The sequence below is a fragment of the Vulpes lagopus genome, chromosome 7, assembly GCF_018345385.1.
Source record: "Vulpes lagopus strain Blue_001 chromosome 7, ASM1834538v1, whole genome shotgun sequence".
In the NCBI taxonomy this organism is placed as follows: domain Eukaryota; kingdom Metazoa; phylum Chordata; class Mammalia; order Carnivora; family Canidae; genus Vulpes; species Vulpes lagopus.
In genome coordinates this window covers 78,115,942-78,143,664 of record NC_054830.1, presented here as the reverse complement: position 1 = coordinate 78,143,664, position 27,723 = coordinate 78,115,942, and the positions used below count along the sequence as shown (strand labels likewise).

Sequence of the window (27,723 nt, the reverse complement as noted above, 5' to 3'; positions counted from 1 at the left end):
TAAGCACTCATTGTGGGCCACCACCCCTACCCTTTCTCAAAGGTCCAACTTGTAGGGGGTGTTGACCACTTACTTGTGCACACTTTCATTCACTCATCCCTTTCAAGAACAGTGCCTAGGCACATCTACAGGCTGGCTTCATAGGTCTATGGTCCTCAGTTTCATGGAAGACTCTGGAACTTCTTCACAGCACTGGTCCCAATTTTGACCAAACATTTATTTGTAGAGTTCATATTAAATGCTTGCTCTCTGACCAGACTTTAAGCCCCGTAAAGACAAGGGTCACATGTTACCTCCCTACACTGTGTCCCAGGACCCAGGCAGAGCCTTGCAGAAAGCAGGTACTTGGGAAACATTTCGAAAGCCAACATGCGCACATAGATGAATGCATGCATGAATGAATGAATGACCGTCTAAAGTTATGACCATTGCCATTTTTTTAGAAGAAAAATAGAAGCTCAAAGAATCAGGCAGCTGGCTTCCAGCTGCAGGACCTGGGTGAGGTAGTACTGGGACATGAACCCAACCTGCCTGTATCCATAGCACCTAGGCGGGGCTCATACACTCAGACTCTTCTCTTGGGCCTGCAGGACAATATCATGACTGACCTGGAGGTGGAGAGTGACATCCTGGTATCTTCAGAAGCCCTTGAAGAGGAGGCCAAGTTAGACTTGGTCACCCCCGAGTCCTTCGCCCAGCCGAGCCACATGGGGAAGCCCATGATTGAAGACCCAGCTGTGGAAGTGGTCAAGAAGATCCTGCAGTGAGTGGCCACGGGGTGTACAACAGGGCCCTGCCACCAAACCTCATGGCCCAGAGTCTCCAGGGACCATCTGTGGGCTCCCACATATGAGGTTCCCACCCCTGACAGCCTGTGACTTCATATAAGGGCCACTCCTCTTGAGCCTCAGTTTCTCCCTCGGAAATGGGGGTCATAATAAGACAGGTACACATGATATTGTGGGCCGAGATGTTACCCAGTGCCTGACTTGAGCTGTCCTCATGGTCACTGGGGAAAAGCTCATGTCCTTTCCTTTGGTTTCAGGTTTCCTGACACAAAATGCTCAAACCAGCAGTGTGACAAAGACCGGTCCCAGACAGGTAGAGGCTAATAGGCCTGTGGGTGTCAGGGCACCGGTGGTGGGGAAGCCAGTATTGCCACCTGGTCCATCCTCACCAGGTCCTCTCTTCTTTTCCTGGGTCCTCATCAATCAAAGGCTTGAAGCGACACCAGAATCGAGGAGAACATGCAGTGAGAAAAGCCCTGTCCAGTGCCAGTGCCACTTCAGCAGGAAGGTAGGGATGCTGGGCTGCCCAGGATCTCGCCTTCCAGGTGCATTCCCCAGAGGCCAGAGGCCACCCTGTTGCTTCACCAGACTCTCCTCAGAATGCAACGCCTGTGCTCACAGCTCTGAGACCCTAAGGGACCCAGTGAGCGGTTGACTCTGAAGTTCTGTGCTCACTCCCGCTGAGTGCCACAGCTCACATAGGCTCCCACCTTGAGAACCCATCTGGGTGTTCAGTGGTTTTCCATGAGTACAGTGGGCAATCCCAGCCCTCTGCCCATACCCATCATCCTGGTAAAAAAAAAAAAAAAAAAAAAGAAAAAAAAGAGGGACATTGGAGATGGCTTGTTGGAAGAATCCGAGACTTCTGCATTCTGGCCGTGTACTCTGCCCACTATGCCCCCATCGGGGTCGTCAGACTCATGGTCCATTGCAGGTGGGGCCCCACTGTCCCCCAATGCTGATGTTATAGAAGGTGAGTAACAGAGCCAGTGGTTGAACTGACTTCTGTGTTCTCTGTGGGAACCATTGATGTGGTTTAATTCCTGGTTTTGAGGAAGTAGCAGTGAGGAATCTCCTGCTTTGCATACCTCTGAGAGGTCCTCTTGAGGACGAATGCCATATGCAATGTGGAAATAAACCTAAGACCAACCGGGTGAGAAAAGCAAAGGCTATTTATTCGGAGCTTGGTACAGCAAGGGGGTCAACCATCATCATTTATGTTTTAGTAGAGACTCAAAAGCAGGCAAGGGAGACTGTATGGTGGAGAAAGGAAGGGCTTTAGGTGTGCTTTTATTGGAGGCTGTTGATGTAGGGAAGCTAGAAGCAGGCTAGCTAGCAGCAGGCATTCAGTGTGATTATTTACAGCTGCAAATCTGGCTTTCTCTGGTTGGTCCTAGGTTAGAAGCAGGGACAAAATTTAGGGAAGCTGTCAGTCAGTAATCAAGTCTCAACCATTTGGAGCTGATTGTCACAGGAGTTATTGCTTAGCACTTTGGATTGCCACGAGAGAGAACAACATGGCTTCCGGCAAGCCTGACCTGCATCAGGCTGACTTCCTGAAGTGTTCAGTGTAGACAAGGAGCTGGTTTCCCGGGCAGGTTGCTGCAGGTTCTGGGTCAGAGCTCTGTACTTAGGTACAGTCCAGCTATTATCCGTTCATATATTCAGTCTCTCAGTGGTTACAAAATGAAGTCCATGTTGCTGGGGCTGTCTGGTGTTATATGGGACATACACCAAAAATTACTCCCTGCTTCCATGAAATTCAAGGTTAACTGGATATATTGTATTTTTTTTTTAAGATTTTATTTATTTATTCATGAGAGACACACACAGAGAGAGGCAGAGACACAGAGGGAAAAGCAGGCTCCCTGCAGGGAACCCAATGTGGGACTTGGTCCTAGGACTCCAGGATCACGCCCTGGGCCAAAGGCAGGTGCTTAACCGCTGAGCCACCTGGGTATCCCTGGACATATTGTATTTTTATTTAAAAAGCACTTCCACCTGTTTTTCTTTGGGTCCTCACCACAGGGAAGCAAGGACACATATCTCTGGGCCTTCGTTACCCCCCTCAGGGGCCTTAGGTCGGTTTTAGCCATAAGAACTTCACCCCCCCCCATACACCTACCCCACCCCTTCACCCCCCGCTAAGGTTGTCTCCACAGCTGTGGAGGAGTAGAGAAGTATTTTGAAGGAGTCAGCCTCAGACCCGGGAGTCACAGTGTCACACAAGCTGACCCAGAGCCTCAGCCACGTAGGTGGGGCTCCCGCAGACCAGCCTGCCTGCGCCAGCCTCCAGAGCGCTGACTCCCCTGTGTCTCACAGCTTCACGCGGTACTCCAAGCCGCCCAACCGCATGGACAGAAAGTACCAGGTGCTGGGGGAGAAGCCGCCACCTCCCGCTGAGTAAGTGCCAACTCCATTTTAACCCATTGTCTCAGTCAGGGGGTGGCTCACCTTGACACAACTGAGGGAAACCAAGAAAGCGGGGGGGGGGGGGGGGGGGGGGGGGGGGGGGGGGGGGGGCCAGAGCACAAGAAGTAGGTGAGGGGACAGGAAGGGGTCAAGGTCAGTGTGTCTCATCCCAAGAGACATTTTCACCAAAATTTTACATCCTCCAAGCTAAGGTTTTTGGGGTAGCAGAGTAACATACCCCTTTCAAGTTTGAGGTTTGTTTGTGGGGTTTAAAAATTTTTTTTTTCTAATGCCTCACCTTTCCCATTCCTCTTTTCCTTTATTTTAATTTCACTGATTTTTTTTTTTAAGATTTTATTTATGTATTCATGAGAGACACACAGAGAGAGGCAGAGACACAGGCAGAGGGAGAAGCAGGCTCCACGCAGGGAGCCTGACTTGGGACTCAATCCCCGGTCTGCAGGATCAGGCCCTGGGCTGAAGGCGGCGCTAAACCGCTGAGCCACCCGGGCTGCCCAATTTCACTGATTAAAACAAACACTGTTCCACGTAATATGGCTACCCTTCAAGCAAACAAGCAGGATTTCAACTTTAGAAAATTAGGAGCACTCAGAGAAAGTCAAGATCTACAGTGGACATGGACACACACGTACCCCTTGAACAGGGAACTCACCATCTTAACACCCCTACTTATTAGTCTTTTTGCCCCACTGGTCTTATCTTTGGGGTTTTGTGAACTTTGCAAAAAAAAAAAAGGGGGTGGCTTTCACTTCATGTGGCCCAGAAGTTGGGTCCTAGGTCATCAGCTAGATGCTCCCCTATCCCCCCCCCCCCTACAAAAAAGACATTCTTTATCATTAAAAACCTTGACTCTCTCTCAATTGTGTATGGTTCTGTCATCTTATCACTTGTGTATATTCACGTAACCATCAGCACTATCCAGAAACAGAACTGTACCATCACCACAACTGTTCTGTCCCTCTCACTACCCTTTTATAGCCATACCCACCCTCTCCCTCACCATCCCTAACCCTGAGCAACCACTAATCTGTGTTCCATCCTTATCATTTTGTCACTTCAAGAGCGTCATATGAACAGTCTTACATACTGTGTGACCTTCTCAGAGTGGCTTTTTGCACTCAACATAAAGGCCCTTTGAGATCCACCCAAGTGGTCACATGTATCAATAGTTCATCCCTTTATATTGCTAAATAGTTAGCCACCATATGGATACACCACAGTATTTTAGTGGTAAAAAAAAAAAAAAATCACAGGCTAACCAGAAAATGTAATAAATAAATCGAGCACTTATGAAATCTCTCTCTCTCTTTTTAAAGATTTTATTTATTTATTTATTCATGAGAGACTCAGAGAGAGACAGAGACATAGGCAGAGGGAGAAGCAGGCCTTTGGGGAGCCTGATGTGGGACTCGATCCCAGGACCCCAGGATCATGACCTGAGCCGAAGGCAGATGCTCAACCATTGAGCCATCCAGGCATCCCACATTTATGAAATCTCTGAAAGGGAAGAGACTTTCCTGGCCCTAGCACAGTGGTGAATTGGTCAGAAAATGGAATCAGACTGCTGATGTTTTTACCCCCATACTGCGACTCTGGTTAAGTCCCAAGCCTTCATCTTCTTTGTGTACTGCGGATAGAAGAGAATCCTCCCCTTGAAGCTGTGGAGAGGAGCCAGTGTGTCACCATAGGCCTCCTTTGAGTATACAGGATCATCACCCCAAGAAGCGCTAGATGAAACCGCAAAGAAAAAGATGGAAAATTTTGTCAAATAAATTTTTAAACTCTTTTGAGGTAAAATGCAATTAAAAATTAGACAGAAACCAGCCAAGACACAGTAGTGGGAAATAAGGCCAACAAAGGACAAATTGGCTCTTCTCCCTGCTCCTTTGACCCAGCAAATTGCTAAGGAAATTACCAGCACTCGGTAGGGTAAGGGGAGAATTGGAAGAGATCACATGCAAGGAGAAAATAAAATTAGGAATAAACATGTGGAGAAGACACTAATTCTCACTAGAATGCAAACAAACGTAAAGGGAACAAATCCATTTTATATTTTGCCTGAGATTAAGCAATATGTAAATAGACTTTAGAAGAAGTTCTCAGTTTATTAAGGGAGGGTATGGATGGTCCCTCCCAGGCACACCTGTGCAAGGTGTTAAGGGAAAAATTGTTCTGATGCTTGTTAAAATAGTAAGGCTTTGTGCAGGACTGTTGCAATAGATGTCAAGACTATTCCAATAGGGGAGAGATAGGGCTCAACTCAGAACACAGTAAGGGCAAGAGAAGATTTCTAACCAATGTGCAGAGCAAGGGGTCAGCGGATGGGAGTCTTGCTAAGCCTGCTTGGTAGGATTCTTGGTACAGGCAGGCCATGGTGATCAGATATCAAAGGTGATCAGATATCAGGGTGGGGGGTTGTGCATAAACTGGCTTACTTGCTGGGACACCTCGGTGGCTCAGTGGTTGAACATCTGCCTTTGGCTTAGGTTGTGATCCCGGGGTCCTGGGATCAAGTCCCACATCAGGCTCCCCGCGGGGAGTCTGCTTCTCTCTCTGCCTATGTCTCTGCCTCCCTCTCTGTGTCTCTCATGAATAAATAAATGAAATCTTTAAAAAATAAACTAAACTAACTTACTTGCTAACATAGGACCCAGCAGGGGTGCCCAAGGATGAGGCCTAGTCGAGAAGGAGGCTCAGGAGAGCCTGTCTAAAGTTTGGTCAAGCAGGGAGTCATGGTCAGTCCCTCCTCTTATTCTTTTTTTTTAAATTTTTTTAAATTTATTTATGACAGTCACAGAAAGAGAGAGAGAGAGAGAGGCAGAGACATAGGCAGAGGGAGAAGCAGGCTCCATGCACCGGGAGCCCGACGTGGGATTCGATCCCAGGGTCTCCAGGGCCAAAGGCAGGCGCTAAACCGCTGTGCCACCCAGGGATCCTGCTCCTCTTATTCAAGGAAAGATTAATTCTTCTTGTCTTTGGACAGTATCAGTTCATTTCTCATTCAGTCAGCTTTCATTTGTTAAAGACCAGGTGAACCATGTGTTGAGACTTGGTAGTAGGGTAGCCAGCCAAGATTTCTAGATGTTGGGCCTGAGGCATCCTGAGTGGCCCACACAGGAGCAGCTTCGGGCATTACAGTTGTCCATCATCCAGCATCAGCTTGTTGGACTTTGTTATATTTTGGAGGAAAAGCCAGCTATACAATGCAAAAAGTCTCAATAAAGATCCAGGCATCAAGTTCTCAGCGGCATCAAATCAGGAGGGTGGGAGAGAATTTGGAAATATTAATGTGAGGAGTTGTAGCCACGAATTGAAGAAAACTAGAAGAATTGAGAGGTTGGTGAGAACTGAAAAAAATGTGGCAGACGGCAAGATCCCAGTCCACTTTACAGGCAAGTAACAAAATCTCAAAGACAGTGAACAGTATGAGAATTTTCTACCCCACAAGACTGTGCTATAGTTTTCCACTGAGGCATAAAACTTCTGTCACTCCTTTTTCTGATGCTTGCCTACAAAAGAAACCTGATCCCTTCAGATTTGATCTGATTATTAATGTAGATGTAGGAGAAGATTTTTTTAAGTTTGTGTTGCTGGAACTCTTCATTAAAGAATTTCAGATGAGACTTCAAAAAAAAATTAAGCTCACACAAATCAAAACCACAATGAGATACCACCTCACACCAGTGAGAATGGTGAAAATTAACAAGACAGGAAACAACAAATGTTGGAGAGGATGCGGAGAAAGGGGAACCCTCTTACACTGTTGGTGGGAATGTGAACTGGTGCAGCCACTCTGGAAAACTGTGTGGAGGTTCCTCAAAGAGTTAAAAATAGACCTGCCCTACGACCCAGCAATTGCACTGCTGCAGATTTACCCCAAAGATACAGAGGCAGTGAAATGCCGGGACACCTGCACCCCAATGTTTATAGCAGTAATGTCCACAATAGCCCAACTGTGGAAGGAGCCTCAGTGTCCATCAAAAGATGAATGGATAAAGAAGATGTGGTCTATGTATACAATGGAATATTACTCAGCCATTAGACACGACAAATACCCACCACTTGCTTTGACGTGGATGGAACTGGAGGGTATTATGCTGAGTGAAGGAAGTCAATCAGAGAAGGACAAACATTATATGGTCTCATTCATTTGGGGAATATAAAAAATAATGAAAGGGAATAAAGAGGAAAGGAGAGAAAATGAGTGGGAAATACCAGAGAGAGTGACAGAACATGAGAGATTCCTAAATCCAGGAAATGAACAAAGGGTGGTGGAATGGGAGGTGGGCAGGGGTTGGGGATGACTGGGTGACAGGCACTGAGGGAGGCACTTGATTGGATGAGCACTGGGTGATATGCTGTATGTTGGCAAATCAAACTCCAATAAAAAAAAAAACATACAAAAATGGGCAGCCCTGGTGGCCCAGTGGTTTAGCACCACCTTCAGCCTAGGCAGGGCTTGATCCTGGGGACTTGATCCCGAGTTGGGCTCCCTGCATGGAGTCTGCTTCTCCCTCTGCCTGTGTCTCTGCCTCTGTGTGTGTGTGTGTGTGTGTGTGTGTGTGTGTGTGTCTCATGAATAAATAAATAAAATCTTTAAAAAATATATACAAAAAATAAAAAAATATATACCAAAAAAGTAAAAACAAAATAATAAATAAAATTTAAGTTCAATTTAATTAACATATAGTATATTATTAGTTTCAGGGGTAGAGTTCAGTGATTCATCAGTTGCATATAACATACAGTGCTCATCACATCATGTACCCTCCTAATGCTCATTACCTAGTTACCCCTTCCTCTTACCCACGTCCCCTCATGCAACTCAGTTTGTTTCTTATTAGTTGAGTGCCTTATGTGTTTGTCTCCCTCCCTGTTTTTGTTTTATTTTTCCTTCTCTTCCTCTATGTTCAGCCATTTTGTTTCTTAAATGCTACATACGAGTGAAATCATATGAATTTTATATTCCTCTGACATTTTGCTTAGCATAATACCCTCTAGTTCCATCCACACCATCTCAAATAGCAAGATTTCATTCTTTTTGATAGCTGAGTAATATTCCATTGCATGCGCGCGTGTGTGTGTGTGTGTGTGTGTGTGTGTGTGTGTGTCACATATTCTTTACCCATTCATAAGATTAGACTTTTAAAAGCCTCTTGAGGCTAGGAAACGAGGCCAGATTTCACCAGTAATCCCTCTAGATTTAGGTGAAACCTCTCTTTTTGAGGCCCCCACAATATCCTAATATTCCTGGGCTTGCCAGGAAGGGGCCTTCCTTACTCACCTATAAGGCTAGGAACCCTGTAAACCAGGTACAGGCTGGTTTTCCCAAGAGGGCTTTGTGAGCGTTGGGTCCATAAAGACCTTAGCTCCTTAAAATTGTCTGGTCATATCTGATTCTATGTGTCCTTCTCCATATGACATCCCAGTCAAAGTATGTCCCATTATAAGAAGGATGATTCTTACTGAACTCATGTGAATAGATTTATTGCCATGAAAAGAGGTATACTCGACAAGTTTTCAAATCCTGGGGTGCATACAAGTAGCTAAAACACTCAACCTGTTTCCAATTAGCCCTTTTTCCTTTTCAATCTCAGGTATTTGTTTTTAGGGTCCTCTGAGAACCCCAGGGGGGACGGGAATCCCAAAGTTCAAGGGATTGTGGGAACTGAGGGCAGGGAGTGGGAAAGGAGGGGTCTTGCAAGGTGGACAGAGGTGGCACTTGCAGGGGCGTAATGAACCAGGTACCAGGAAACCGAAGGGGAGATGGAGGTGGTAAGAGGAGGAGTTCAAGGAGCAGAGGTGAGGTGAGGGCAGAGGGCTTAGATGGGCCAGTCTGGAGAGATGTGAAGTTTCCCAGAGAAGCCAGTGAGATTCCACAGTATCCTTAGTAAAATCATGCCAGTGGCATGAATCACACAATGAAATACTGTTCGGGAAAGGATGGTGAAAACATATGAAGGAGCCTGCCTAACACTTGGCCAAGAACAGTTTTTGTCATGGCCAACAGCAAATGATCTTTCCAGAAAGCAGTTTGGGAAGATAGTAAAGGTTATGCCTTTATGTGCAACTCCTTAGGTGTCTCTCCCAAGGAAACCATCCTATCAAGAAGAGAAAACTTGCACAAAAACATACACCGTGGAATACTCTTTATCCCAGTTAAAAATGGGAAACCCTAAGAGTTCAAAAATAGGGGATTGTAAACCATGCTGCTTCCATACTTGATGGTGTTTACACAGGCATTTAAAAAGATATCGTAATGTGGGGGAACACTTAACAAGTGAACAGAATGTGAAATACACATGAACCTAATTCCAAACTGATTTTAAAAGCAGCAGAAGTAAACATGATAAAATGTTGGCCTTTTTTCCCTTTGCTCTTCAGTATATTACTAATTTTCTTTAATTGTGATGAGTGAATTCTCAAATGAAACATCAAGTGACCTATACACATTTATTTTAGAAATTGGCCAACAATGTACGTGAACAACAGTTGCTGAATCACTTAACAGAAACTGAAAAATCAAGTGTCCTACAGCTACATGCGGTTCTAAGACACCTCTCCCTTGTTTCACTCCAACTATAGAGAAGGTTGACCTAACTGGACAAGAATATCCAATGGGTCTGTGCAAATTTGTTTAACAAAGCCGCAGTGTGTGCACAGTCAGCCTCAAGGCCAGAAGGAACAGAAGGAGGATGTTTGGTCCTACAGGAAGTCTTGCTCATTTAATTAATAATTATAAGAAATTGTTCTTTCAACCAATACTGACGCACTGACAAGTGCAGACATTGTAGTGGGATGGGGGCGGGGGTTTCTTGGTGAGCAAAAATAGACACAACACTCTGTGTCCAGGTGGACTTTACCATTTTTCTGGGAGAGAGAGAGGTTAATCAGCCAGTCACACAAATCAATCCCAAATCCCCCTGTGGGGAGTGTTATAGGGCTAAGGACCACTCTGAGAACATGGGAATAGGATGGTCAGGAATTGCCACCAAACTGGGATCTGAGGAAGAGCAGTAGCAAATATGACCAATAGGAAAGTTAACAGTGTTCTCTGGGGAGGCATTGGTGTATGCAAAGGTCCTGGGGCAGGAGCACATAGCTAGCTATAAGAAGTGATGAGGCCAAAAGAGAATAGACTCTTGGAAGAGGCCAAACCCAGCTTGTCACATACAAGAGGCATTAAACTAGGCAAATAGGAATATCAGGTGAGAGAACCTGGGCATCACATGAACCGTCCAATTCTAGGTAGGCTGCTGAGCACTCAGAATGTGCTATCCATTTGGTTTAGTCCACAGCATTTGGTAAGATTAGACAAGGCTTCTCAGGGATCTGTCTTTTGTGTGTTGCAGGGATTTTAAAGGGATCATCCTGACCCTCCTCTGGGAGAGCAATGAGCATCTGCTAAACGTTGTGGAGGTGAGGGCTGCTACCCACAGGCCTCAGTCTGTCTCTTGGCCGGCTGCTGGCCACACATCCCCAGCTGCCTCTGCCTCTTGTGTTCTGCTGATAACGCCCTTGTGGGTGAAACTGAGGAAATGGGATTTCAGCTCCCACGACCACAGCTACCCAGCTTCTGTCACCTAATGTGTTTTCCTAGAAATTAAACCTCATTCATTCATTTACCATATATTGAGCCACCAGACATTTCCTGGATACTGTGTGTCAGATATTGGGTGGCCCAAGCGGAACAAGCCCAATTTCTGTCCCTGGGAGGCCAGCACCCTGCAGATGGGCAACAGACATGGTGGTACCAGAGGGAGATGGGTGGGGGTGCTGGAGCAGGCACCCGGGAGGCCTTCAGTGGGAGCTACATAGGGGTGTCTGTGCATGTTCCTGTCAGCCTCCCACTGGGCTGCAAATTCTGTAGGATCTTCCATATTTGTGGCTTGGTCTAGTACCCAGCGTGGTACTTCATAGAAAGCTTCATGGAAACCTCTCAACCTGGTCATTGAAATAAGATTCCATTTGGGTCTTGAAGGACAAATAGAGTTTTGCCATTTGGTCCCTTATGCCTTGCATACTGGGATAATGACAGCAGAGTAAAGGGCGGCTGGGTAGGAAGTGTCACAGGTGGAGGTGACATGAGGAGAAAGGGCTAGGTGGTATGGGGAACAGGGTGGAGGTTGGGGGAGCATGGGCCAGAGCCTCCTGGTGAAGGTCCTCGCCCATACATCGTCAACCTCTCTTGCAGGAGTTTTACCGCAGAGAGAAGCGCTCAGTCACCAGGCCTGACTGCATGTATGAAAACTTTGACCAGTGCGCAGAGAACATTTGCAAGAAGATCCTGGAGTACCATGCCCAGACAGAGGAGTACCATAACTCCTGCCTCATAGGTGAGTGCGGGAGGCAGGTGGGCAGGCAGGTCAAGGGTGTGACCTGTGCCACCCACTGAGCAGGGCCTGAGCCTCACAGCCTGGAGGACGCCTCCCTGACCTGGAGGCCACCGGTGGGGGGGACGCCGAGGAGCTCCCCTGTGAAAAGCTAGCATCTTAGAATGAGGTAAAAACATTGATCAGATTTAACTGGAAGAAACAACGTTGAAAAAAATCACCGTTCTTGAGAAATCTGGTGGTTCGTATCACTAAGAATGTTTTGTTCATTGCACAGATGATTTTGACAGTTCTATTGAGATACATACCATTACAATTTGCCCACATAAAGTGTACAATTCAATGGATTTTAGTATATTCACAGAGTTGGGCAACCATCACTGCTGTCAGTTTTAAAACCCTGTGCCATGGGATCCCTGGGTGGCTCAGCAGTTTAGCGCCTGCCTTCAGCCCAGGGTGTGATCTTGGAGTCCTTGGAGTCCCACATGGGGCTCCCTGCAGGGAGCCTGCTTCTTCCTCTTCCTGTGTCTCTGCCTCTCTCTGTGTGTCTCTCATGAATAAATAAATAAAATCTGAAAAAAAAAAAAAACAACAAAAAAACCCTGTCCCTTCATCCCTGCCTCAGCCCTAAGCACCACTCAGCTACTCCCTCTTTAGATTTTCCTATTGTGGGCTTGCAAATGAATGGAACATATACCATGTGGTCTTCTTTCATTTTGCATAATGTTTTCAAAGTTCGTCCATTTCATTGCAGGTGTCAGAATGTCATTCCTTTTTTATGGCTGATTCTTTTTCTATTGTGTGCGTGTACTGCAATTTTTTTTATCCATTCATTGGTAGACATCTGGCTGCTTTGCCCTTTGGCTACCGTGAATAACGTTGCCACAAACATTCACACACACGTTTTGTGTGGACATACGTCTCGGCTGTATGACTAGGAGTGGGATTCCTGGGGCATATGGTAACTCTGTATTTGACCGTTTGAAGAAAACTTTCCACAGGAATTTGTTAAGAGCCTACTGTATGCCTAGCCTGTGCTGGGCTCTAATGACCCTGATAAACACAGCCTCTTAGAGAAGAGGGACATGAACACAGGCAGATAGACTGCATTGTGCCATTCACATTTATTCTAACAACATTAAAGAAGCTGTAAAAACATACCCGGTGCCTACCTTTGCTCATTTCTCCATGTTCCTCTGCATCTTTGTCTATAGCCATGTATGTTGTATACAGTTGTAAGTCCTAATTGTTCCTGCCTCTAAGGCCTGCTGTCTTGGTTGAGGGGCAGCATGGGTAGAAGAGGGAGAGGATTAGGGGACAGCCAGACCTAGGGTCAAGACCCAGCACTGCCGTCTCCCTGCCTTATGACCTCAACCCAGTCACCTCACCTCAGTTTCCTTGTCTGTACACTGGAGATTAAGACAGCACTCACATGCAGGGGTTTTCTGAGGATTAAGCTGGCTGCAGAGACCTGCCACATCCAGGGAAGATCATCCATGGTGGCTGTCACTGTAGAGTGACTGGAATTCAAAGTACTGCAGCATTTTGTTTCTCTAGCTCAGAATTTCCCCACGTGAACTCTGGGATCCCATCCTCTATGACCTTCCTCAAAAGAAAGCTTCTGTAGGAAGTCAGTGGGAGTCCAGTATCCTGACCAACTCTCCCAATGAAAACATTTAAAAGTATTGGATATAACATTTTTGTGATAAAGTCTTTTAAATGTATTGATGAACTACCCATAAAGCAGGAAATAAAACAAGGCCCTCAGATTGAGTGAAAATAGAAACTCCAGGAGAGAAATTGTACAGTAACACATTGCCTGAAGGCCTTTGCTGACTCCCAGGTGAATTTGAGCTTTGTTTGTATGGCCTCCAGGGCCTTGGGAACAGGAGACAAAGCCCCAGACCACCCAAGATGGAAAGTCTGGAAGGACAAAAGCCACAGAAAACTGCCCCACCCCCCTCACAGGGCAACTGCTGCAGAGTAGGGTGAATGAGACAGAAACCAAGTCCCCCTTTCCACTCCCACACCACTGCCACCACCAGTGACCAGAAGGAATTTTTTTTTCAAGATTTTATTTGTTTATTCATAAGAGACACACAGAGAGAGGCAGAGACACAGGCAGAGGGAGAAGCAGGATCCCTGATGGGATCCTGATGTGGGACTCCATCCCAGGACCCTGGGATCATGCCCTGAGCCAAAGGCACATGCTCAACCACTGAGCCACCCAAGTGCCCCAAAAGAAATGGTCTTATTAAAAACTCTGCTACCAGGTAAAGCAGAAGGAAAACTCCAACAAGAATCCATAACTGTAAAGCAGCCTCTGTGCCTGAGTTCGACTTTATTTTTGTGGATCATCCAAAAGACTTCTAGCTGATAATTTAGCTTAAAATGATTTTTTAGTTAGTTGCCCCCAGATGCTTATCTGGTAGAGACACTACAAACCCTCTCTCTAGTAAAAAAAACAAACAAAACGCGCCTTCAATTCAGACCTCTAAGGATTCTCACAAATCAAATGCCCAGAATAAGAGCTCCCAGTAAAACACACACACACACACACACACACACACACACACACACACACACATAAAGGGCCCCTTGAGCATTAGGCAGAAGAATGAGATCAGTAGAGACTTCAGATTGAACATATCAGACACAGAATATAAAATCATGTCTTTTTTTGAATTAACTAGAAAAGGATACTGGAAGCACAAATAAGAAGGGACTAAGTAGATAGGAAAGAAAACTACATAGAACTTCTATATTGGAAGAATAAATAGTTGAGATTTTTTTTTTTTAATTTTATTTAGTTATGATAGGCACACAGTGAGAGAGAGAGAAGCAGAGACATAGGCAGAGGGAGAAGCAGGCTCCATGCACCGGGAGCCCGACGTGGGATTCGATCCCGGGTCTCCAGGATCGCGCCCCGGGCCAAAGGCAGGCGCCAAACCGCTGCGCCACCCAGGGATCCCAATAGTTGAGATTTTTAAATTATGAATGGCTTTACTATCAAAGAAAATATCCAAAATTCAACAGAGAAAAATAAAGAGATGACAATCTGGGTGAGACGTAAAGGGATATTGATGAAAAGGTAGGTCTAACATAGAGCTGCCTAGGGGTCTGGAGGGACAGAAGGGGCCTAGAGTTGAGGCAGTCTTTGAAGGACAACTCCTCAAGACTTGCTGCACTTTTCTTCAGCTGTAGAGTGTTGAAGAAAAGTCCTTTGAATTTGCTTAATCCAGTGTTTTCTATACTGCTCTGACCACATGACCCCTTCTGATGAGATAGTTATTGCCATGTTGTAAATCAAGTCTTTCTCTTTGGGTCACTGCTTTGGGATTTTGTGGGAGTGATTCCTTCAGAACCTTGGTTTTGCTCTGTCCCTTCCTCTGGTCCCCCACCTCCAATTACTATAGAATTGCGGGCCCAGATGAGGAGATTTGAGGAGCTGCTGCCCCAAGTGTGCTGGCTGGTAATGGAGAACTTCAAGGAACACCACTGGAAAAGATTCTGCGCCTCTGCCAATGAGATCCGAGGACAGTTCTGGGATTATCAGGAGAAGCTGGAAAAAAGAAAGGTGGGAGCCCCAGGACCAATCCTTCCTCTCTGGGACCAAGAGCCCTGGGAGCTCAGAAATGGAGGTGGGGTATAGGCAGAACTGGCTTGGCTGGGGTTGTTGGATGGGGGGCTGATGGGCACGGAACATTAGAGAAGTGCCTTCTTCATAGAAGGTGTTCAATAAACTTCTTTTTAGATTTACTGGGTGGGTCTGCTGTTTCTTTGGGAATGTGATCCTTGACATGAACAACAATGGTCTTACTGGTCCTTGGTGGCATGGGACATGGATGCCATTGATTTTATTGGACTAAGGACCTGGTTGTACTAAAGCAACTGCTCAGTTCTCCCAGTCCCTAGCCCTCAGTGTCAGCTCCAGCCATGGCCCTATCTTACCTTCTCTGCCTCTTCTCTGCTCATCCATGGCCCTTCATACACCCAGGTCAGGGCACACATCATTCTGGCCATGGCCCTGATTATTAGCAGAGGACATGGGCCAATGACATTTTGGTCCTGACCTAAAGACCAAGTCAAAGTCCCCACTAATTTATGGATTGTTTGAAGGATGAAAATGCCCACAAGCTCCATCAAAATCTCGGACATCCTGCACATTTCCAAGAAATGGAGTCTCTGTGTCAAGTGGAAGAGAAAAGGCAGGACGATTTAGACACTGTGATTATGACAACCAGGGAGAAGCTTGAGGTCAGTGGTGCCATCAACTCCCAGGTCTGGGTGCTGAGGGCTGTACTACCCCCAGGGAGATTCCCCTGGCTGACAGTCCAGCAACAGCGCTGAGTATGGCCCCTAGCTGGCACCCTGGTGGAAGGGGGGGCATGAAAGCCCACAGGTCTTAGAGGGTTGGCTGCTTACTATTTGCTGGCTTAGTGAGAATCTTTGATTTCTAAATTAATTAACCACAAAATTACCAATGGGAATTTTTTTTTTTTTGAGATCCATGTCTATTTATTACTCTTCAGTGAATTGTTTGTGTGTGGCCATTGTTGAATCATTTCCTATCTTGAAGCCCAGTCAGCTCTTGGGAGAGGCCTCTTGGCTGAGGACCAGATGCCACATACCTTGGACATAGCTGACACATGGCTTTGGTCTTGTCTCACCTGCTGGCTCCCCAAGTCCTCCCTCAGCCTGCCGTGAGAGGCAAGCTCCTCTCCCTGCAACACCAGATTCCCCATGTTTCACTCAGGAATTCACCAGGAAATATGGCCGGTTTTTCATAGCCAGCTTGGCCACCTTTGCCGAGAAGTTCTTGCTGCAGTTGGATGAAGTGGTCACCGTCGATGATGTCCGGGTTGCAAGTAAGTGGTACCACCAGCCTTGTGCCTGGGGCCCAGGGGGTTGGTGAATGGAGGGTGATGGGCTGGGGGCATTTGTTTTTCCCCAATTCCACCAGAATGAAAACAGATTCTCCACTGAGAGGACTGATGAATTTTTGTTTTCATTAAAAGTAAGGTTTTTTTTTTAATTAAAAAAGCAAACACCTCTCCCTCCAAAAAAAAAAAAAAAAAAAAAAAAAAAAAGAAAGAAAAGAAAAAAAAAGAAGAAGAAAACACTCAAAGGGTCAAAGATTATATGTAAAAAAATAAAACCCTAATAGTAAATATTTTCATAATCTTGGGGTAGGGATAGCTTTCCTAAGTATGAGATGAGAGCCAGAAGTCATTAAGGAAATGGCAGGCACTCCTCTGTGGCCAAAATAAAAACAAAGAAAAATGTTGAAAAATTGAAAAACACACCACAAGCTGAACAGATATTCTTAATAAGCCATAGGTCAAAAAAAGACCTAACATCCCTGTGGCATAGGTTAAATTTGTAAAAAGAGCCAAAGGACAAACATGTGCAGTTCAGAAGAGAAGCAATTCGTACAGCCAGTGAGTATAAAGGATGCTTGACCTTGACGGTGAGGATGAATCATGAGAACAAAGACATCTATTAAGATATCATTTTCACCCACAGCCTGGCAAGGTTTTCAAATTTAGTGACAAGCAGCCCTGGTGAGGATGTCAGAAAGCCCAAGCACCACAGAGACCCTTGGAGAAGCACATGTCAGTATCGCTGTGTCAGAGAAGCCTCTGTCAGTACCTGTCACAACTGGGAGCGTGTGTACCTTTGACCTAGCAGTTCTAACCCCAGGAATTTATGCGACAGAAATACTTACCTAATTTTTCAAGCATACCTTTTCAAGTATATTCACCACAGCACTGTTTGAGATTGCAGAGAATTGGAAATGACACTAACATCCATGTATAGAGGATTGGGTCAGTAAATTATGGTCCAATGTATGAGTACGTATGATGCAGCTGTCAAAGTGGGTGCAGTGGGTCTCCACATGCCAATGTGGAAAGTTGCGGGGGATACTATTATGGGAAAAACAAGTCGATAATTGGTATTTACCTATGATAGCATTTTTTTTAAAAAATTGCATATGTGATATAAACATGTGCACTTACATATATATAAATGAATCTGTGTGAGACACAGACAGAGACAGAGAGACATAGAGAGTGAGAGAGACAGAGCCTGAGGGACGGGTACAGGACTGCTGACAGTGATCAGCTCTGGTGGCTGGAACCGTGAGAGACTCCTAAAATTGTTTATTCCCCACCGCCCCGTTAGGTGATGTTTAAATTTTCATCATGTCTGTATTACTTTTACAACTATATAAAGATTTGAATCATATATTAAATGTTATCCATTTATCACTAAGTAATTAAAATATATTTATTTTTAAAAGTTTTTTATTACAAGGACAATAAGAATTTTTTTATAGTAAAACTAAAAATATCAGTTTCAAAGGAGGTGAAGAGCACAGTCCTTCTACCCACAACTAAGTGCCCTTAACATTTGTTGTCCATCCTTCCAGTCCTTTCCTTTGGGGCACAGGCCGGAATGTGTCTGCCTGTGTGTGTGTGTGTTGGGGGGTGTTACTGGGTGTGTGCTCTCTTATAACTTAATTCACCCTCAGGTGACGTTGGCCAAGCCAGTCAGTCACCTCCTTGAGCGATTTCTCTTGCTGTGTGTTGTAATTTATTAGTTACTCCCCTGCTGTCGAACGTTGGGCCATTTCCTGTTTTTCACTCCATCCTTGTGCTGAAGGGAACATCTGCATCCTTAGATCTCTATTCTGGGGCAATAGGTTCCTAGAAGTGGACTTTTTTGGGTCAAAATGCATACGCATTTTGAGGTATCAAGCATTTTCTGGAGGTCTTTTGTTGAGGAAGCAGCACCTGCCAAGGCACTAGCGATGAGGCCCAAGAGGGAAGGCACTCTTGATACCTTGGAAGGAACCATAGAGCTGGGGGGCCCCCCTGGAGCAGCCCCAGAGAAGCCTCTCTTGCTATAAGTCAGGCTTCCCAGCCGAGCAGCATGGCCCTGCCCTCCACAGCAGGCAGATCAGGGCTGCTGCTGTCTGCTGGCTTGCACACCACTGGCACAGCCCCCTTGGGAAAACACAACAAAGGACAGTCAGCGAGCCAGACATCAGAAGGACAACAAGTATATGTTTGCCCCAGGGGTAGTTCTTAGTTCAGAACCCATTTGAGATAGTATAAACCAAAGAATCTTATCTGGAAGCTCATGGAAGCTGCACGAAGGTCAGAGCATCGTGCTCTGCACAATGGAGCGCAGAAGAGCACTGAAACCGTACCCCCCCATCCATCAGCCAGACCCTCTGCCTGCTGCCACTGGCCGCCCCCCTGCCTCCACCCCATGCCCACAGATTTGGTGCTTTCAGCTTCTCTGTGGGGCCAGGCTCTGCGTCCCACTGGAGATTCCAAGTGGGGAAGAGAGGAACAAACAAGCCCTCATCCCTCCAGACGTAAGGTCAGGGAGAAATCCCCTTGATGTCAGCCTGTGAGTGCGGCCATGGTCATAACCTGTCTTTTGCCTGCTAGAGATGGAGTCCCCCAAACAGAAGACATCAATCCTCATACGGAGGAAACTCGCTAGGCTTTCCCTGAAGGAAGAAAGTGAGAAGCCCCTGATTGAACGGGGGAGCAGGTAAGAGCCAAGAGCATTGAGGAATACCACCCACGGCTGTGTTTGCTGGAGCACAGTGCAGTGGACTGGTTAGGGGCACCTGGAAGCCTTAGAAAGGCACTATGTTCTAAGCCTCAGTTTCCTTACCTGTGAAATGGGCACATCAGCCTACCTTCCATGGTATTATTATAAAGAGAAAGTTTAAGGAGATTGTCTTTAGAGTGCCCCTGGCACATAGTAAGAGCTCAGCAGCTATTAGTTCCCTTTATAAGAACCAACAAAGCAGCCTGCAAAGAAAGGGAGGCCCCTCCCAATGTGGGGCACACTCTCGAGTCGCTCATAGCACTGTGAGTCACCGTGCGTGAGCTGCCACAGTGTTGCACAGTTTGTTGCCTGTGCCCCAAGAATGTGGCTCTAGGAGAAGTCAGGCAGTGATTTGCCCAGCACAGTAGGAAAAATAGGCCAGGAAAAATGGGCCTGCCACCCGGCTGGCCCCCTCCTGAGGAGACAGGCCTGGAAAAGGGAGACAGCCAGAGCTGTGGCAGGCCTCCCCTCCCCCTCCACGCAGAACCCAGACCCTCTACATGCACTGGACTTAAACAGTGTGAAAGTACGAGAAAGAACTTAAAGAAGCTTAACGTTAAGTGCTCAATAGGGTTTTCCTTTTAATGAAGATGTTTCAAACATGATCTTTAAAAAAAAAAAAAGATATGCTAAACATTCCCACCAGGATTGGAGGGTACACTATGAACCATGAGGATGACAAGCCCATCAGGCTTTTACATACATGTTTATTTGTAGGAAGTGGCCAGGAATCAAACCCACTGATGTCACCATCCAATATAAGATTCTCCTCCGGAAAACATCATCCATCACCACCACCAAAACAACCCTGGGCCACCTGGCAGCTGTGGAAGCCCGAGATGCCGTCTACCTGGTGAGCTGACAGACAGGGCAGGGGCGTGCATGTCCCGGGGAGCACAGGGTGGCTCAGTGTGGCTGCCTTGGGAAGAAAGGAGCATCCCATCACAGGGTGCCCTGATGTCTGGCCCATGGAGCAGATGACCCTTGGCAGGGTGCCCCAGGGCACAGTGCCAATGCTCAAGGCAGTTAATGTTCTCAGACCCAAGGATGGGGTCTGTGGGTAATGTCCAGTCTCAGTGAGAGCGTGGGTCTGATGTCTTGGGCCCCAGTGCTGAGGGAACCCTGCCAAGGGACACCATACCCAGATTGGGGGATAAAGGAGGACCTTCTGGAGGAGCAGTTGAGTCAGAGTGAGGGGGCACAGTAGGAAGAGGCACAGTGGCCATGGGAGCAGTGGGTGGCAGTGGGTGGAAGAGGCGGCAGTTACTAAGCACCTGCGGTAGCTTCTTTCCTCAACACGCGGTATCTTGTTGACTCCTCACAAGTATCCCATGAGGAAGGTAGATGTGTCCTCATTATTGGTGAGGACACTGAGGCTTACAGGAGTGTGTCCCCCTCATGCCACTCTGAAGTAGCAAAGGCAGGATTTGAATCCAGTGCCTATTAGACACCCATGGGGCCTGCCTGAAGAGGAGGCTCTGCCCAGATCCCACCTGTGGGAGCTTTTGTTCTGGTGCCCAGAGAGGAACATTGTCTTGCCTGCAGACAAGATAGGCTGATCCCTGTACTCGGAGAGCCCAGGCCCTGCCCTGGCCACCACGCCAAACCCAGGGTAGAGGGGACAACTCTGGTGTGTTCAGTGAGGGCTCAAGATGTAGAGGGATCAGCCTTACAAGGGAAGCTGAGACCCTTGAGCTCCAAGGAGGCTGCAGTGCAGGATGGCAGTTAGGAACGAGTGCAATCCAAAGTCAGGGAAGTGGATCCTAGTTCCTGCTTAGACTCTTTCTAGCGGGGTGGCCCCAGGCAAGGTTTTGAGCCTCAGTTTCCCCATCTCTAAAATGAAGAAAACAACTGGACCTGCCTGATGGGTGGTTGGCAGATTACATGTGAGATGATTTGAGGAACTCTTGCCAGTGCCTGGAGTAGATTAAAAGCTACTTGCCAGCGGCTTATAGCATTCCTTTAGGGCACAGAGTGCAGAATTCCCTTCTCATCTGGCCTCCTCCTGCTGCTTTGCTCCCAGAAATATTTAGCACTATTTGAAGAGGAGCTGAAGAAGATCCAGGATGACAACATGTCGCAGGTGAAGGTGGCTCAGTGCTGGAAGGACAGCTGGAAGCGTTCCGTGCATACCATCCAGAGCCTGTACTTGTGACACCCTCAACCCTCCCCATGTAAAGGCTTATTTTTTATAGATTCCTTCTCTCTCCATCTGTCCATCTGTTCATCCATCCATCCATCCATCCATCCATCCATCCATCCATCCCTGCTCTATACCCAGCACTGTGCTTCATCAGTGACCAGGACATGGTGTGGTCCCTGCCCATGTGGAGATCATTTCCAATGAGGAGGACAGAGGTGAAAGGGGAGTTCCACATGATTAGCAGGGATGGTTGGTCACAGGAGTGGGCCACTTAAAATAGAGACCAGTATGTCAGAAGACATAATTCCAATAGGCATGCTTGGCACTTCCATCTTGGAAAACAAAATAATTAAAATGTATGGGCACAAATATATTTTGTGTTTAATAGTATAAAATAATTACAGCCATGCAACCAACAAAGAATTAATCCAGTCTTGATTGGGTATCTGTCTGGCAATTTGCCTGACCAAATTATAACATTTTGAGGAAAATCTTCTAGGCATGGGCCCCTTAGATCTTGTGAGACTCATATCTTTCTCTCTGGAAGTCTCCATTGTGCTATCTTCCTTGTTGATTCTATCTTCCTGGATTAGGTGGTCTAACCATGCCAAGTCTCATTGGTCAGGAGCTTTCCGTGGCACTTGGATGGGCTGTGTACATTCCTTTCTTGACTTCAACTCCTGTTTCTTTTACCTGGTTTGTGTTTTGACTTTGTATTAGTTTGGATTTTCCCATGCTTTACCTCTGTTAATGACTTGATGAGGTAGGCTTTTGCTCCCATTTTGCAGGTGTAGAGACTCAAGTCCAGAAGGCTGAGTCAACCTGCTCAAAGGCACACAGCCAGTATAGAACCCCAGCATAATTTTTGTTTCCCCCAAAGTGGACAAGGACTTGAGGACAACTCATTTGTTTTGGAAATTATCCCAAGAAGCATGAGTGAGACCATGGTGAAGGGGAACCTGGAAGGAGCCCTGGCCTTGTTTCTGGCCCCTGCCATTCCCCACCCCCACCAGGCATGTCCCGTCCTCATCACTTGTCCCTCACTCTGCATCACCTGTCCTCTGACCTGTCACTGATCTGGCTCTCCTGACGCCACTGTCCACACTAGGGGCTGTGGGTTCATTGTAGTTCCAGAGGTGGACTGCAAGACCCCAGTTCTGTCTTCTCAAAGCTACCCTTGGGACCTTAGGGATTCACCTATTGAGCAGGTATCCGGAAAACGGATGCCACTGCCCCATGACAGAGCTGCCTCCAACCTATTTCTACTCTCCTGCTCATAAGTTCTCCTGTGTCTGTTGTTTCTTGACCACGCCTCCATGTCCCCAACCTGAGAAGTCAGTATGAGTGAGGGTGCCTGTGCATGTATGAGGGAGTGGAGAGGAACATGATCCTATATGGAGAGAGTATAGACAGGGGTCCCCCTAGGATCTTAGAGGCTCTCACCATCAAGTAAATCCCCTAGGGAGGTATTGAGCCCTGGGCTAAAACTCTTCCTTTTCCTTTAGACTCTGCTTACCTCTTGGGTCCCAGACCAGTCCCTGACTCACTCTGGGCCTCAGTTTCCCAATTGTGCAAGAAGAGACTGGATATAGAACCACATAAGTGAATGTTCAGTGAGGTCAGGCTCCATCAAAACAGGCTGGGATGTCAGGGTGGAATGGCGTGGGTGCAGAAAGGAACATAGTGCATGGCAGCTAGGCACACACAAACGGGCTCTAGGGAAGAGCCAAGAAGATGCATACACGTGAGTTGACGTGTACACGTGTGCATTGCACAAGGGGCTCCACACATGAGGTTGGTCTCCTTCAGTCAGTTCTGTGCACCCCACAGCTGCTGAGGCCTGGGTCACATGTTCACCACCAGACCCAGGGAGGGGTGTCAGTCTCATGTAACTAGGACAGAGGGTGCGGAAGGGCAATTCCCCAAAGAAATACTGATGAACTGTTCCCAGAAGAAGAGGACATGATTATCAGCCAGGCAAAAGCACCCAGTCTCAGAACTATGCAAGCTGCCTCCATATCTGTCTCTGCCACTATGCACAAGGGGCTGTCCCCAGAGAAGGGACCCATTTTGTCCAAGATAACACAGCGATTCCATGGCAAAGCTCATAGTTTGGTTAGGCTTAGATTTGCCTATATGTAGTAAAATAATAATAATAATAATAATGGGCATAAACAAGAGAGAGATTTATCTCCTTCTCATATAAAAGAACAATCTGTTGTGGGACAATGCCAGGGACCCTCACCCCAGGCAATTGGACAATAGCACTGGTTTATTTGTGACTTAAAATAACCAGAGAAAAGCACTTATGTCCAGGAAGATGGGTTGTCCCCTGTAACCCGCCCTTTTCTGTATTCGTAAAACTTTTTCACATCGCCTGCAGAGCAGGACATTTGCTCATAAAACAAAACCAAAACCAAACCAAAGCCCCCAAGCCTCCAAAAAACTCTAGAAGTGGGCAGTCCTTACTGATCCTGGACTGCTCGTCAGGAAGACCCCAGGTCATCGGTCTTTCTCCAGCATCTGAGCATGTGGTTTCCACCATCAAGTCTGCCCCGGTCCAGGGGGGCTGCTGGAACTCCAGCCTGGACCAGCCACCAGGTCTGCACTTGAGACAGCAGGCAGGAGGGAAGGAGGAGGGCAAAAGAGGCCCTCCCAGCTGTGTCTGTGCCACCTGGCCGGCCTCCCTGAAGTCCCACACCACACCCTGATCACATGTCATTGGCCTGCACTTTGTCTTGAGCTGCCCCAGAGATTAGGAACTTTAGTCTTTCCGTTTGTTGAATTGCCACCCAAATTAAAATTGTTGGTTTTTAAGCAAAGGGGGAATGAAAATTGTGGAACTCCATGATAAAGAGAAGAGAGGGTTCTTTTCACGTGCATGGGGCATCCACAGCATCTCATTCACAGAGCAGAGTCTCAGTTCTAAACTGTAGTGCGTGAGTGGGACCTCTACTTTGGGCTTCCAGCAGAATGATGGGAACCACAGTGCTGGCCTTCCTCTGCTTGTCCCTTATCAGAAGATCTGAGAAAAACCTTTTCTCTTTCATAAATGGGGTGGGTAGAGGTGGGGTTGCAAAGTCTTTTAAGCAGGCAACATGTTCCTAAAAAGCTGAGTCAAAATTATATCTCTGTAAATCAAAGAATAGAATCTGTTGACCCCATGGTGTATGACCCTCTCAGTGCCTCTATTCATATACTAGTTAAAATAATAACACACAAAATAAAACTAACAGTTTTATTAAACAGCTTATGGTGAAGTTTATGATTTATTGTTGACTAAAAATTAGTAGAAGAAAAAATATATTTGAAAAACATTTTGATATGCGTAATTTGACCTCAGAAAAATGACTTGGTAAAAATAATAATCCCTAAAATTTACAATAGCAGAATCCATAGTCAGTAAATTAGAATCTGGGCCAAAAACCAATTAACATAAAAAAATGGATCCTGATATGAGTAGTTGCAGTCAATTAATAATTAAAGTAGATAAGCTACAATTGACTTTCTGTACTATCTGTTTTTTCTTAAAATGTCTCACTTTTTAACACTTAAAAGTTAGACTTTATATTTTAGAGCAGTTTTAGATTTATAGACAAATTGAGCAAGCAGCACCAAATTCCCATATATCCCACCCCACCTACCCTGACAGTTTACTCTATTTTTAACATCTTGTAATAGTGTGGTTCATTTGCTAAAATTTATGGACCAATACCGGTCCACATTATTAACAACTGAAATCCGTAGTTTACATTAGGTTTTACTTTTTCTGTCATACAATTTATGAATTTTGGCAAATGCATAGTGACCTGTATCCACCATTATATCATGCAGAATAGTTGTACAATGCTTGGATCCCATGTTTCAGCTATTCTTCTCTCTCTTTCTCCCCCAAACACTGATAACTACTGATCTTTTTACCCTCTCTATAGTTTTGTCCTTTCCAGAATGTCAAAGAGTTAGAAATACATTGTATGTAGCCTTCTCAGACTGGCCTCTTTCATCTAGCAATTTGTATTTAAAGTTTCTCTGTCTTTTTGTGGCTAGATAGCTCATTTTTTTTATATTGCTGAATAATACCCATAATCTGGAAGTATCATGGTTTGTTTTTCCATTCACCTATTAAAGGACCTTTCAGTTGCTTCCAGTTGGGGGCAGTTATTAGTTCCTGTTAAATATCTGTGTGCAGGTTTTTATGTAGACATGTTTTCAGCTCTTGTTGGGTAAATATATAGTAGCATGATTGCTGGATCATATGGTAGGACTATGTTTAGCTTTATAAGAAACTGGCAAATTGACTTCTGGAATGGTTGTACTATTTTGCATTCCTGCCAGGAACATTCCTGTTCCACACCATTGTCAGCATTTGATATATCAGGAGTTTTTTGCATTAATCCTTCTAATGGGTGTTTGGTAGTGTTTCACTGTGGCTTTAATTTGCAGTTCCCTAGTGATATATGATGTTGAACATCTTTCCATGTGCTTAATGCCATCTGCTTATCTTCTTTGATATCTGTTCAGATCTATTGCCCATACTTTTTTATTGCCCATTTTTTTAGATGGTTTGTTTGAGGTATTTTTTCTTAAGTTAATGAGTTTGTTTTGTTTCTGAGATTTTGTTTACAATTTGAGATATTGTTGAGTGTTAGGAGTTCCTTGTGTATTTTGGACATGCTTATTTGCCATCATTACATCATCTTTGCTCAGATGTCTCTTCAGCTCTTCTGCCCATTTTTAAATTTGATAATTGTTTGTTTTCTTCCCGTTGAGTTTGAAAAGTTCTTTGTGTATTTTGCATCTCAGTCCTTTATCAGATAATGTGTTTTGTAAATAGTTTCTCCCGGTCTGTGGCTTGTCTTTTCACTCTCTTAATAGTGTCTTTTGCAGAATAGAAGTTCTAATTTCAATGAAGTTCAACTAACAATTTTTCTTTCATGGATCAAACTTTTGGTATTTTTATCTAAAAAGTTACAAACCAAAGGTTACCTAGATCTTCTATGTTATCTTCTCCTGTGTTACCTTCTAGGGGTTTTATAGTTTTACAATCTACCTCAGAAAATTCTGAGTTAATTTTTTTGAAATTTCTGTATCAAGATTCATTTTTTAAAAAGATCTTATTTATTTGAAAGAGAGACAGAGATAGTGACAGAGAGCACCAAATGGGGAGGAGAAGGAGAAGCAGGCTCCCGCAGAGCAGGGAGCCCAACATGATGCTCCCAGTATCACAGCCTGAGCCAAAGGCAGACACTTAACCAACTGAGCCACCCATGTTCCTCAAGGTTCTTTTTTTTTTTTTTTTTTTTTTTTTTTGCATATGGGTGTCCAGTTTTTCCAAAACCATTTGTTGAAAAGACTATCATTTCTCCATTGAATTGCCTTTGGTCCTTTGTTAAAGAGCAGTTGACTATATTTGGGTACGTCTATTTCTGGATTCTTTATTTTGTTCCACTGATCTATTTGTTTATTCTTTCATCCATACCACACTGGTTTTTTTTAAAGATTTATTTATTTAATATAGACAGACTGTGGGGGGGGCCGGGGGAGGGGAAGAGGGAGAAAGGAAGAAAGGAAGCAGACTCCCCACTGAGTGGGGAGCCAGATTTGGGTACTTGATCTCAAGACCCTGAGATCCTGACCTGAGCTGAAACCAAGTCAGAGGCTTAACCAACTGAGCAATCCAGGTGCCCCTTTACCACACTATTTTGATTATTGTAGTTTTATTTTATAATAAGTCTTGAAGTCTGGTAATGCCAAGTTCTCCAATTTTGTTCTCTTTCAATACTGTTAGCTGTTCTGTTTTGTTTGGATTTGTTTTAGCCTTTTTATATAAACTATAGAATCAGTTTGTCAATGTCCATAAAATGACTTGTTGGGATTTTTTATTGGGATTACGTTGTCTCTATAGATCAAGTTGGGAAAAACTGATCTAAACAATATATTGGGTTTTCCTATCCATGAACAGGGAAATTTCTCTACTTATCATTCTTTGGTCCCTTTCATCAGTTATAGTTTTCCTTATAAAGATCTTATACATATCTGTTAGCACAGCCTGCTTTGTTGTAAAGCAGTCATCAAGAAGATGCGAAATGTGTTTGTGTTTATTTAGATAATCGTCTAAATGAAAATGCAAATATTTTACATTCTTATTGAGAATTCTCAGACTCCCAAGAATAAATGCAAGGACATCAGTTTACACAACATTGGCCTGACTCCACTTCTATCTTGTCAGCACCACAGCCCTAAATAGGTTGCTGATGATGTAAACATTGCACACAGTTTAAAATCAACCACAATGAGATACCACCTCACACCAGTGAGAATGGGGAAAATTAACAAGGCAGGAAACTACAAATGTTGGAGAGGATGTGGAGAAAAGGGAACCCTCTTACACTGT

At 45.4% G+C, this 27,723-nt stretch overlaps 1 protein-coding gene across 3 annotated transcripts in view; it reads left to right on the top strand.

The window, feature by feature from the left end:
* Positions 1–26,351, top strand: part of CCDC180 (coiled-coil domain containing 180) — a 67,728-nt gene extending 41,377 nt beyond the window's left edge. For 2 of the 3 annotated variants that reach the window (XM_041764583.1, XM_041764582.1), the window contains 12 exons: positions 591–763; positions 1,046–1,101; positions 1,218–1,296; positions 3,111–3,191; positions 10,574–10,640; positions 11,416–11,557; positions 14,971–15,131; positions 15,674–15,811; positions 16,311–16,422; positions 19,018–19,123; positions 19,904–20,039; positions 21,210–26,351. In XM_041764583.1, the coding sequence (XP_041620517.1) occupies positions 591–763; positions 1,046–1,101; positions 1,218–1,296; positions 3,111–3,191; positions 10,574–10,640; positions 11,416–11,557; positions 14,971–15,131; positions 15,674–15,811; positions 16,311–16,422; positions 19,018–19,123; positions 19,904–20,039; positions 21,210–21,341 (1,383 nt within the window). In that variant the 3' untranslated portion in view covers positions 21,342–26,351. Of the gene's footprint in view, positions 1–590; positions 764–1,045; positions 1,102–1,217; positions 1,297–3,110; positions 3,192–10,573; positions 10,641–11,415; positions 11,558–14,970; positions 15,132–15,673; positions 15,812–16,310; positions 16,423–19,017; positions 19,124–19,903; positions 20,040–21,209 lie in introns of those variants that run through there. The other variant, XM_041764585.1, reaches the window with a different exon arrangement.
* The last annotated feature ends 1,372 nt before the right edge of the window (positions 26,352–27,723 follow it).